The 12,733-nt window shown below is 41.0% G+C and overlaps 1 protein-coding gene across 3 annotated transcripts in view; it reads left to right on the forward strand.

The window, feature by feature from the left end:
- The window catches only part of LOC137171813 (cytohesin-3-like), a 34,803-nt gene that overhangs the window by 20,622 nt on the left and 1,448 nt on the right, over nucleotides 1–12,733 (forward strand). For all 3 annotated transcript variants that reach the window (XM_067575953.1, XM_067575954.1, XM_067575952.1), the window contains exons 8-12: nucleotides 2,684–2,832; nucleotides 2,989–3,100; nucleotides 8,151–8,227; nucleotides 11,510–11,581; nucleotides 11,718–11,872. In XM_067575953.1, coding sequence (XP_067432054.1) covers nucleotides 2,684–2,832; nucleotides 2,989–3,100; nucleotides 8,151–8,227; nucleotides 11,510–11,581; nucleotides 11,718–11,872 — 565 coding nt within the window. The remainder of the gene's footprint in view (nucleotides 1–2,683; nucleotides 2,833–2,988; nucleotides 3,101–8,150; nucleotides 8,228–11,509; nucleotides 11,582–11,717; nucleotides 11,873–12,733) is intronic.

Below are 12,733 nucleotides of genomic sequence, written 5' to 3' on the forward strand. Positions count from 1 at the left end.
TTAATAAAACAATTACGAAACTTGAACTTGAGCACTGCATTTGTAAGCACATTTTAATCAAGTAGCATGATATTTTCACTCTCAGCGCTGTGATGTCAAGTTCATGCCTTGTCCTCTCCTCATGCGGACACATAATGGAGGCGATCATTTACAATAAACAAAAGGTTAAATGCTTATTTAACATGCCAATGCTCCTTTCAATACTGTGTATGCCAAACGTGCCAATACACTTAATGTCATTCTTGCAAGTCACTGTTTAATTTAGCTCTGTACACAGCATGCAGCAAACTTCAATATTGAAAAGAAAATAATCACAACATGCAACAGCACAACACGCTGGCATCATAACAATAAATAGGCTGCAGTACATACCTACTTGTCAGACTAAGAAAACAGTCTGCTTTGATGACGGGCTTCTTCCTTTTTTTATGCTTTCCTGGGGAGGGGTCATCCACGGTGTGTTGCCTGTCTTTTACCCACATCTCTGCAAATCTCTGAGCAGGGATGGAGGCAACCCCTGGTAAATTTATTGAGTCATCACAGAGCCTACACGCGGTGTCATCTCTATTGTCACGCGAGTGCAGACAGTCAAAGTCCATTTCTGATTTTGTTATCGTTTGCACTATACGACCATTTTCATGTTGCAGCGCTTTGCTTAGATTTCTCTTTAAATAGCCTATTTTTATTTTTGATATTTTATATGGTCTATGGGCGAAGCAGCGTAAATCACTATGAGGCAGATACATTTCTGTGCCCACCGGGGATAAAAATAACTCCACAAAATAGAAAATCCCAAATCTCACCCTGACTGTACGGATCACTGCAACAGATGAGTTCAGAGGAAACAACCAGCAACAAACATGGGACATCCATTATTCAAGAAGACACAACCTGACTGAGTGATACACAGGCTTGTGATAAACAAAGCAACAGTCAGTAAATAATTAAAGAGGTTATAGAGCAACCTATTGCGTATAAGATTGTTGAAGATACATATGGTCATTGTGGTGGAAATGGGATACTTTGAAAATGTATGGTGGTTAGACAACACATGGGGCTGTTTTTTATGTTTGTTTTTTTTACTTTTTAGAGATGGGAGGTTTTTATACAGACAATATGCAAGATAAAAGCCTCTAAAATGACACGACTCGTAAATGTTTCAGATTATTTATTTTTCAGTGGCTGACTTTACACCCACATACGGTAGTGCATGTTTCTTTGAACTACAAAAGAATGAGAGAGTTTAATGAATAAAGTGTTCTTCTTTTCTTCAGTGGTCCCATAAAGTCTCATACACAGTCTGCACAGAGGCAGGCATGCGTGTTTATGTGTGTGTGTGATAGTCTGTGTGGGTGCAGGGCATGGCAGCGCAGCACATAGGAACATGTGTGTAGCAGTAACAACAGACTGAGCCCATAAAAAACATAAAATGATCAGTGATCTTTAATTATCACAAGCACGAGCAACCCGTTTCCCTCAGTCCTTGTTCATTTTCATTAATTTTTTGACTGCACTGACATTCTTTTCACTATTACCAGCACCTCTTGCCCCACAGTACACCCTGTGTGTGTGTGCAAAGCTCCTCTTTTTTTAATAGAGAATGTGTGTTAGCGAGCAGACAATAGGCAGCGCAGGACAGCCAGGACCAAAGTGTGTCAGTGAGAGGAGACAGATAGAGGGGAATGAATGATTCATTTACAGGCAGCCACTGGCCCGTGTGAGTCCGAACATTAACACACAGTGGAGAGACTGAAGTCCCCCTCCCCCCACCCTCCACCCCATCACCCCACTCAGCCCCCCTACACACACAATTTCTCTTTCTCTCATACCACACACACATATACACATACATATATAAAACCATCCTGACTTGTCTGTCTGAAAGCTTCTCTCTCAATAAAAAGAGAAAGAAGCTAAACCAGTCTTTTCTCTGTGTCTCTATCTTTTTTGTCTCCACGAGTCATTGAGAAAATTCCTTTAAATCAATTCCAAAAAATAAAATCCACATTTAGAAGAATTAGGGCTCAACTCCCAACCCTCATTGCTATATATAATAGGAATATAGCAAATAACTATATGTGTAAGAAGAAATAGTAATGCAAAAGGTCATAAAGAACACAAATGATCACTATATGCTGATGACACTATATGTTATATGTACTGGAACCTGAAAATGTCACACATCGAAAATTAACTGTACAATTTGAGTACCCTGTCTATAAATGACCCTTTCTTAAAATAAAAGAAAAATAAAAACTTTTTAAAATTTTGATATGTACAAATCTTGTAAGAATCATGGTAATTATATTAAATGTGTCCTATTTTTGATCTTGGTGGGCAGTATAAGTCATTTTCTGTTATTACCTGTTCCATTTATGCAGTGTTCTGCATCATATGTGTAACTTGTATAACTCTCTGACCTGGTAGTAATCTGTATCTGGATGAAGAAAAACACATGTTAAAACAAGGTGTTAATGCACACAAATCTCACTGCATTAACACAGTACAGGTAGTCTGTACAGTTTGGACAGTGATCACCTCTCATTATCCAAATAACGTTGACATGTAGATGTACAGTAGATATCCAGATACAGATTGCCTGTTAATACCAGGTGTAAATGGGGTCTCTGTGGGAGGATATACACTTTTGTAACCCACTTTATTCCGTTACTGTTGCTCTCAGATACCTGCTACGTGCTGTCATTTGCTATCATCATGCTGAACACCAGCCTACATAACCCCAACGTCAGAGACAAGCCCCCTGTGGAGCGCTTTATCTCCATGAACAGAGGCATCAATGAGGGAGGAGACCTGCCAGAGGAGCTTCTCAGAGTGAGGATTTGTTTATAATGAGTGTGTGTGTATGTGTGTGTGTGTGCATGTGATGATTGATCTCTGTGACCGTCCTGTCACGCCTACTCCATACGAATGAGGCTTTTCCTCCACTGTTTCCCAGTTTTATTAACTGTTTCCCTCCCCTGTCTGCAGAATCTTTACGACAGCATCAAAAACGAGCCCTTTAAAATCCCAGAGGATGATGGAAATGATCTGACGCACACGTTTTTCAACCCCGACAGAGAAGGCTGGCTCTTAAAGCTAGGTACGTGCATTCATAGTCATTAAATTAACCCTGACAATGTTGATTTACGTCAGCAGTGCCCCAACATCAGTTTGATGAGCAGTGTGCTGTGCTCTTCACTCCCCCAGTGATTTGTGTTTTTGTGTGTTACTTGCTTATGGTGGCATTCAGGTGGCCATGTTGGAGGTCGACAGCTCGTGGGCAACAAAGGCTGATTGTGTTTCTTAACTTAGAATTTTTTCCAACTTAGCAGAATTAAACATTAAAGTCCAGACTCCAGACTATACACATTTACTATAAAATGTGTACTATGTGCCCCCTCCACTTAAAAATATAGTATGTTTTTCCTCCTGTTACTTCAGTTGGACATTTGAGCTTCACCGTGCTGGACGATATATGTTCAGAGTTTGACACAAGGAGGCACTTTTCACATTCATCTGCTGAAAATGGAAAGTTTCTCTGTGCTCACCTTAAATCTGAGTTTAAGGTGTGCCTAGGAGCATGATTTGTGACATCACAACTAGTTAGGAGCCACTTGTGGGCCAGTATACAACATACACAAGTGTGATGTGGAAACGTGAAGCCTCCAGTTTGCCAGTTTCTACACAAGGGAGAAGGGGCAGATGTATAAAAAAAACATCTTATACACAAATTATAATTCAAAGCAGAGTATTTGTATATGTCATAAAACATGTCTCGAGGGGATCTTTAACTTTATTTGGCACAAATATACTTTTTAACATTTTCCAATGGTTAGGGGTTGGGTTCCACCAGCTGAAGTTTCAACCAAATAACCAATAATTTTTAACCAATCTGGGAATTTGCTTGCCAATACAAAGTAAATCTGGACCAGGGTTTTTCTGTAGGGTTCAATGTCTAAAAAAGCTGTCATATTAGCTGCGTTGTATTAAAAAGTTTGTATAAAACCTTGCTCTGCCGGAGAATATAAACTGCTCCACAAAAATCAGTCGTGACAGAGGAGATGGTGCAAATAAGTTCCCCTCGGATTTACCAGTTACCAAGTGAGAGCAGTTAACATTACATCATGCTTCCAGCACACCTATTTCATGAGGATGCTTGAATGAATATCACAGCCAACTTCTAGTGTGACCAGGCGCTAGGTTTCTGCCTTTATTAGCTGTTCTTGCTCGTGATTCAGCCTAAGCTGTTGGCCATTTGCATCACAGTTTTTTAGCTGTGAGCCCTTAGTTTGCGCTAACGCTGGGGAAAAAAACTGTCTGTTAACACCTATCTATTATTTGGGGCACATGTTGGCATTTTAAATTACACTCTGTGTTTATTTTTGCAGTGTGAACATACTACATACTCAGGGCCCCTGCTGGCTAATCAGCTAGCTAACAAATTCATTCAACAGAGCTGACTTATTTAGCTCAGCATTTCTGGCCCAGCCCCATTTTTGCCATGAAGGTGTCAGATAAGGTTGCTAGGAGATCTGTGATGCAACTGCTAAGTGTCTTTTCTGTCCTTGTCCCTCGTCTCGTGACCTCTCTTTGTTTTGTCTCGTATTGTCTCTCCTCTCCTGTCCTCTCCTCTCCTCTCCTCTCCTCTCCTCTCCTTTAAAGCATGCTTCTTTGTGTGATTACACTTTCAGCTTCTCTCTCTCTGTCTCTCTGTCATGGTGTGATTCTTGTGCTCACTGCGTCGTTCAAATCCTTCTGTGTTTTTTGTTCCTCACTCCCTCTCTCTAATCGTTCACCCTTTCACCCTTTGTTCTGTTCTTTCACTCTGTTCTGTGATGGCTTTTCCTTCTTAAATCTCTGTATTAGGAGGTAGGTATAACGCTCCTTCCTCCTCCATCCTCCCGGTTCATCACAGAGTGCCTTCATACCGGCGTTGGCTGCCATTATCTCTTTAGCACAGCGGACCCCTAAACATGCTAGCCGCCTCATCTACAGTAATTGGCTTGTTGTATCAGAGCTGTTAGTAGGCGAATAAGTTCGTCTTATAGTATCGTGAGGTGATGGGTTATCTCTTTCAAAGGCAAGGCGAGTGGGATGTCTTTCTCATTATGCATGGGGGTCGGCTGCATTCCTCTTTTGGCTCTAGAGAAGGCCGGATGACGCAGAGGGCTTGTTTCATCTGGTGCACACACACGCACAGTGTTAACTTTTATCCCAAGATGCGTTAGCATCATAAAGATAACTGTACACTTCATTAAACTATAGCACCATATCCCCTTTATTATCCTGCCTCTTTTCACAAAAACATACCATATTTACAGCCTAGTTTCAATGGTGAATCACAATCATGAGTGAGTTATCCAGATTAATTAAAGTTGTTTAACCTACTTATTTGGAAGGTAAAATTAAGGTGAACATTTAATTTGTTATCTAAACTGTCAACAGTTAACGTCTAGAGCTGCAACGATTAGTTGGTTAATCGATTAGTTGATCGACAGAAAGTTAATTGAAATGCAAAAATGCAGAAACTTTGCTGGTTTCAGCTCAAGTGTGAAGAGTTAATGCTTTTCTTTGTAATACATGAAAGCAAACTGAATATCTTTGGGTTTTGGACTGTTGGTTGGACAAACAAAACATCTGAAGGTGACTCTGGCAAAATATAATGGTAATGTTTTACTGTTTTCTGACATTTTATAATTCATGGATTAATTGAGAAAATAACCAACAGATTAATCGATAATCTTGTTAGTTGCTTGTTAGTTGCAGCTCTATTAACTTCCATTTGTTTTTTGAAAGGTTCTTCTTAGTTGTGTGTGCTGCTTTACAACACAGTAGATAACTATTATGACATCATTAATGCTTCATTTCTGTGTAGTTTTAGACAATTGATTTAAATGGGAAAACCTGTCTGATCGCTCATGTTTGCAAAGACTCCATTGTAAAACTGTGTGGAGTCACTGCCACCACATATAACCGTTGACACATTTATCACTCAAAATCTTATATGACAACCCTTAAAATATAAGCAAGTATACAGAATCACCTAAATCAAAATCATCTGCAGGCTTTGGAGTTTTTCTCCAAGTAATATTCTCGTGTGTTGATCTGCCGTAGTTTCCCTGAAACTGAAAGCTGCCAGGTCACCTCATGCTCTGTACCATTAGAGACCGCCCTGCGCGCCATACAGCTCCTGTGTAACTATCTGCCAGAACATGCAGTCATGCTCGAGCTTTCAGTGAATGGCCTTCCTCAGTCTGCGCTTTGGGAATGTGTACCCACCTACCTACCTACCGCTGCGTGGCTGGTCATGCGGTGAAATAACGGACACCCTCGCCCCCCTTTTCATTTTTCTGCCTCTGTTCCTGCCCCACAGGCCTCAGAACCTCCTGCTGCTGCTGCTGCTGCTCCTCTTCTTCCTCTGCAGATCCCCCACTCTCCTCTCTTGCTCTCCATGCCACCAGCTGCACTTGCCAGATCATTTTAAGTCCAGTTCTACCTATTAGCGAATTCCATGTTAATTTACGCTTCATCAGAGGAGACCCTGCGTAATGAGGAGGAGATTTTTTTATTCTCATAACACCCACACTGTTAACTAGGACTGAGCTGTGCCTGATCCATCATCATCCAGTATCAATGGCATGTTGTAGTATTCAGTTATGCAGAAGGCCTACTATCTAGAGGGGTCGCGTTAACACTGAGCACCTCTGCTGATCATGTGTCTTTATGTCATAAGAGAATTTGCCTGTCAGAGTTCAAACAGAGTTCTGTTAACAAACTGACAAACATCACATCCGATCAATATTAAATCAGACAAATGGCCGCTCAGTCAGCGATATTGTGGCTATTCTGCCTGTGAGGACTTCAAATTCATCCAACATATAACCTTTTAACTAAATTACACTTATGAGAAATATTTGTCATGAAAATGAAGAAATAAAAGACCTTTTACTCCCTTAAACTTGTGCACAATTTTGAATCATCCCACATTTATTTGCACTCCCTGAGTGTCTATAAACAAACTATTAAATGATGAATCTGCCTTAGAAATATGCAAACATGGAAGGAAAAAGCCATAATGACTGTCAGGTTTTGTGATGAAATGAAACATATGGTTGAATGGGATAAACAGCTATCCATACTGCCATATGGTTGACAGTAGCAGAATAAAACTTTGACAAACTAACTAACTTATGCATTTACCCAACAATTGCAGACTCTATTTTATGTGCTCATTCCAGTTTAGCAAGTTAAATACACTGGAAGCATCTGACGGTAAACATTGCTCATATATAATGTAGATGTTGGATTTAACTGTAGCCAGCAGTATAGAATAAAAATCTGGGTCAAGTGAACATTACATATTGATTACATCAGTAACGGCTGCTTTGTGCACAAACTGTAAAGTCAGCAAACATGTTATTATGGCGCACACATTGCAGACTGTACATTGATATCAGCCACATTATTATTATTATTTTTTTGATTACATAGGTGAATTGCTCATTTCGTCACCGATGGTGTAATTAACAGAAAATCCAATAATCCCAATAATCTACTTTTATCTGGTGATGTAGACAGATGGAGAGATTGTGTCTCTTATAAGGAGATTTCCTTAAAGAGGAAAATGCAACTCTTCAAACTTGCAACTGGCTTTTCAGTTGGTTCGTCGCATTGTGTGCCAAGGAAAGGTTTTTTTTTTTTTTTTTTAATTTTTGAGCATGATTTAAGGGTTACATTCATTAGTCATTACATTTTTCTTCCTCTGTTTTCTATTTTTAAAATATCAGCAAAGAATCAATCTCATAAAATCACTCCCCCTGAGTACATTTGTATGTGGTGTGTACATGCCTGGGATGTCTTCTCCTGCAAGTGAACACAGGGTTCCACTGTTTTGACAACCCCCCCCACCCCCCTCATTCCCCTGCACTTGCAGGGCCCTCAGGCATCAAACTCTTGGGATTGGGGGGTGGGGGTGGGGGTGCTGGAAGGAGTATCCAGCCTCTGATTGGGCCTAGTAATACAGTGAGCTGATGATCAGAACCAGATGTGGCACGTGGAGCTGAGGTCTCCTGCAGGTTAACCTCTACAGCACAAACACCGTCACCTCCTCAGTTTGAACTCAAATATGGCGCGTTTTTTTCTTTCTACAGGCGGCAGGGTGAAGACGTGGAAGAGGAGGTGGTTCATACTGACCGACAACTGCCTGTATTACTTTGAATACACAACAGTAAGTAGTCAGATCACATGTGTGCTTATAGACAGTCTGAATGGACTGTATTATATATACATGACAGCTATTTTGAAACTCTTTCTTTGTTCTTCTGCTGTTTGCCAGAACGTAAATGATCCAAATATGTATCTTTTTGCAGAATATCCACAAAAAACATATTTAGATTGAGATGATCTTAAAGGAATAGTTTGACATTTTGGGAAACACTCATATAAGCTTTCTTGCCAAAAGTTAGATGATCTAACTCCAGGCAAGAAAGTGAATAAATATATTTCCCCAAAAGAGTTGAGCTTTTCCTTTAAGAATCCAGATAAATATAGTTATAAATTTTTAAATAATTTAATCCAATATTGGCTGTCTAGCTGAGTGCGTAAAATAGCTGACATGTGAATAAATACAATATAGATCAATATAGATTGACAGGATTGTAAGTGAAATGGACACACACACAGACACACACACACACACACACACAGACACACACACACACACACACACACACACAGGTAAAGACAGAGGTAGAGGTCTTTGCCCTCCAGCTCTGCTCTTTAACAGATGCAGCCCCTTTGACCTAAATGAACCTCACTCTAGCAATTAACATGAAGCATCATGGGAAACATCTGCAAAATCTACGACACACATCTGGCCCCGCTAAGCCAGAAGCCAAGTGCCTCCCCCGACCTGCTGCGAGTCACCCCCATGCTCCACCCCAGCACCCTGCATCCCCATTTCTGAGAGGAACCCCCTACACACATACACATACACACACACAAATGTACATAATCACACTGCACACATAAGTCTTAGCGCGGCATACACACACACACAAAAAGAGAAGCATTTCCTCCCCCTGCTGTGCCCCCTCATTAGTAGGAAGATGACAAGCAGGACATGGGGCTGTTCCTCAAGGTCCCCCCCAGCACACACACACACATGCACATACACACACCAACTCACATCTGGCCTTGCAGACACCATGCCAGTTGCTGGAGGATGGAGAGTGTAGGGTTACGTCTCCCTCGGGTGCTGTCTCCTACGTGACCAGGATGAACAAAAACCTCCAGTGCGCTTTAATCACCACCTTGACTTACTTCAAGGCTGTCAGGCTCAATGTAAGATCAAGATAATACTTGAAAATTAAAGGTGCTACATGTAGGATCAAGAAATTGTTACTTCATTGACTTTGTGCCATTAATATCCTTGTTTTCTCATTTATAGCTGTTACAAATTGTAATTTTAGGTTGTTTTGAATAAAGAGACCATAGCTGGGAAAACAGTCATTCTCTGTCAACGACACATAGAGAAAATAATGTATGATGTAAATATAATAGTTTATAGAGAGAGAAAATGAAAAAAAATTAGAAAAAAACCCTATATTCTGCTTTTCATATGATCCTCCAACAAACAAGACTAACAAGAGTCTACAGACGTGTTAGCAGCTCTGTGAGGCTGCTAAAAAAGCACCAAAAATGGGATAATCTATACATTATGACCCACATTTATTTAGCAAAAAGTCACACCAGCTTCCATGGTGTCCACACGTCTAGAAGAGGTTAAAGGCCGAAGGAAAAATCACCTTCGTAATCATTCTTCGTAATGCAAAGGAAGAAACAAATCTGGGTTGGGTTTATGGGGAATGCGCTCCTAACTCCCAAGAAACCCTCCTGTAGCAGTAAAGACAGCAGTGATGCGATGAAGAGCCTTCCTGTCATTTTAACTATGGCCTCAATAATGAATATTCACAAGTATCACATTCAATTTGACATGTATCAACTCATATCTAAGGTGAGTCACAATTCTACGAGTGATGTTATCTCAAATGGATCCTTTCTTCACAACATTCCTCATCTCTCTACTAAAGGAAGGAAGTTTGTATGTTTGTATGTATGTATGTCCCTTGTGTATCTCTTGAACCATTCATTCGATCGACTTCACACTTGGCAGGTGTATTGCTGAGGACCCAAGGAAGTGCAGTTTTTGGTGCAATTTTGACACACAACATATTCAATATTAATAAACTTTGAATAAACAAACAATCAGCCACTCCGTTCTGCACCACTGGGGCGGGGCGTCTGGTCTCTGTGACTGTATGTCATGATCAGAGCTTTACAACCCTGCCATGAGAGAGACGAGGGGAGGACATCTCTCTTGTCTCTCTCTCTGTTGTCGACGTTCTGACTCATTTTAAAAAAGAAGAGAGAGAGAGAGGGCGAGCGAGTGACAGAGAGACAGCAGTAGTGAGGAGAGACAGCAGTGGAAGGCTTTCTCTGAGAGAGAGTGAATGAGCCAGTAGTAGTAGCCAGTGAATGACAGAAATACAACACTATTATTTTCTGATTGTTTCACAGTGGTTACGTTTTAAAGCACAAACAAGCCTCAGCACTCACAGATGATTTACTGTGGAGACAGACGCTCTTAGTTGCTGTTTCCCTCTCCTCTGCATTTCTCCTTTTTTCATTCATTCATTGTATCCAAATAATGCTGCAGTAAATACAAAGAACAACAGGACAAATCTGTGTTGTTTCCTCATGTGTGAATGCTGTGTTTCAAGCACAGCAACTGAGAGAGAGAGAGAGAGGCAGAGCAAGGAGAGGGAGTGGTGAGACAGAAAGCCTGTGAATGAGATAAATGACTGACCAATCAGTGGTCTGCAGTGTTTTCACTTCACCTTTTAGTATCAGCTCAGCTTGAGAAAAGTTTTTTCACATGGCTTGCTCTAAAAAGAGAACAGTAGACAGCAAAAACAAAGCTTTTAATCAAGAATGGACAGACTCTTAGGCTACTTCCCACGAGCACTTCAAACCCAGTATGTCTCATATGAGCACAAATATTTTGAGCAAATATACCCACTCAAATGATCCGAACCGAAGCCACAGAACATAAACGATCAAAGATATTTTAGGATGCACATTTTTTCAAAAGCCTACTGTTATGTATTTTTGTTTTAAATGTAGCCCTCATTATACTTGAAATGAGAAAAGATTTACTATGGTTGTACTTAACATCTGTGTGTTAGTTTCTTTCATGTTGTTGGTTTATATACTTATTCACATCTCACATCAACAGTATTTATTTTTCCATGCGTTGAAGCAGCAATACCGGAGGCCAAGCAATGGGCCCGTTCTGAACAGGCACGTTTTGAACGAGCACTGCACAAGTTGATTATAATTTATTGTCAGTCCTTGGCCTGGTCCCCATCTTAGACAATAGTAAAGGGACACGTGCATCCTGAATGAGTGTTGTGTTGATGCTGAGTGTTGTCTTTTTGTTTGTCTTCAGGATAAAGAGCCTCGTGGGATTATTCCTCTAGAGAACCTCAGTATCAGAGAGGTGGACGAGCCCAGGAAACCTGTAAGGAGCAACTCCATCCTCTCTTCCTTTCTTTGAAATTCACACATAGAACATGACTTTTGTAAAAAAAAAAATTAAAAATCAACGTAAATTGTCTTATAAGATACTATTTTTTTGCCTCCTGATGTCTTCCCAGAACTGCTTTGAGCTTTACAACCCCAACCACAAAGGTCAGGTCATCAAGGCCTGCAAGACAGAGGCGGACGGGCGGGTCGTCGAGGGCAATCATGTAGTGTACAGGATATCGGCCCCCACACCAGAGGAGAAGGAGGAGTGGATCAAATCCATCAAGTAAGAGATGCCGTGTTAGCGTATATCCATTTACACTGAGAGGGCACTTAGCCAACGCTGGGCTGATCCCATGTGGGACTTTCTCATGTCTGACCTTGACTGTGAGAAGCCCCACACACACACGCACACAAACACACACACACACACACACACACACACACACACACACAGAGCTGTGAGCTTACTCAAAAATGTGCAGACCAGCACAAATACACAGAGGAAAGCACACACACACAAACACACACACGCACACACACACACACACGCTGGTGACTAAATGCGACTGCGTTTCTCACACTTCCACACAGATAACACTCAGAGGTGATTTCTGCTCTGCTGGATAAGCTCGCTTCCCTTTGATTAGAGCTCAGCAAGCAAAGACAAACACATGCTCGCACACATGCACACACAACTTCAGAGGCATCGTGCTTTGCTGCCCTCTTAGAAGTGTTTTGGCAGCCTTTTATACACCCGGTTTGTCATTTCCAAATGCTGCCTGGTTAACCGGGGAGGAGAGTGGAGTTGCTGTTGTAAATTGGACTCAGTGGGTCCAACGGCGTAATTGATCAGCTCCCTGATCATCCACTCAGCCGCTGCTTTGCTGGCAAATATGATCAATATCAGAGCAGAAAATCATATTACACAATCCCTCCCATTCTCTAATGATACTAAAAACCAACTTAGCATTGACATATGTGTATCCATCAAATGAAAGTAATGAGTTTTAGGATAAGTTACTGGAAATCTTGTTTGAGTGAGGCTGCTTCATGTACAATTAAACTGATTAAAAAGACAAGAGAGATGCTCATTTTCCTTGGTTTGGGAGATTTTAAGTGGGCTGACCTTGAGAAGACACACTGC

The sequence above is a fragment of the Thunnus thynnus genome, chromosome 20 (genome assembly GCF_963924715.1).
Source record: "Thunnus thynnus chromosome 20, fThuThy2.1, whole genome shotgun sequence".
NCBI classification, from domain to species: Eukaryota; Metazoa; Chordata; class Actinopteri; order Scombriformes; family Scombridae; genus Thunnus; species Thunnus thynnus.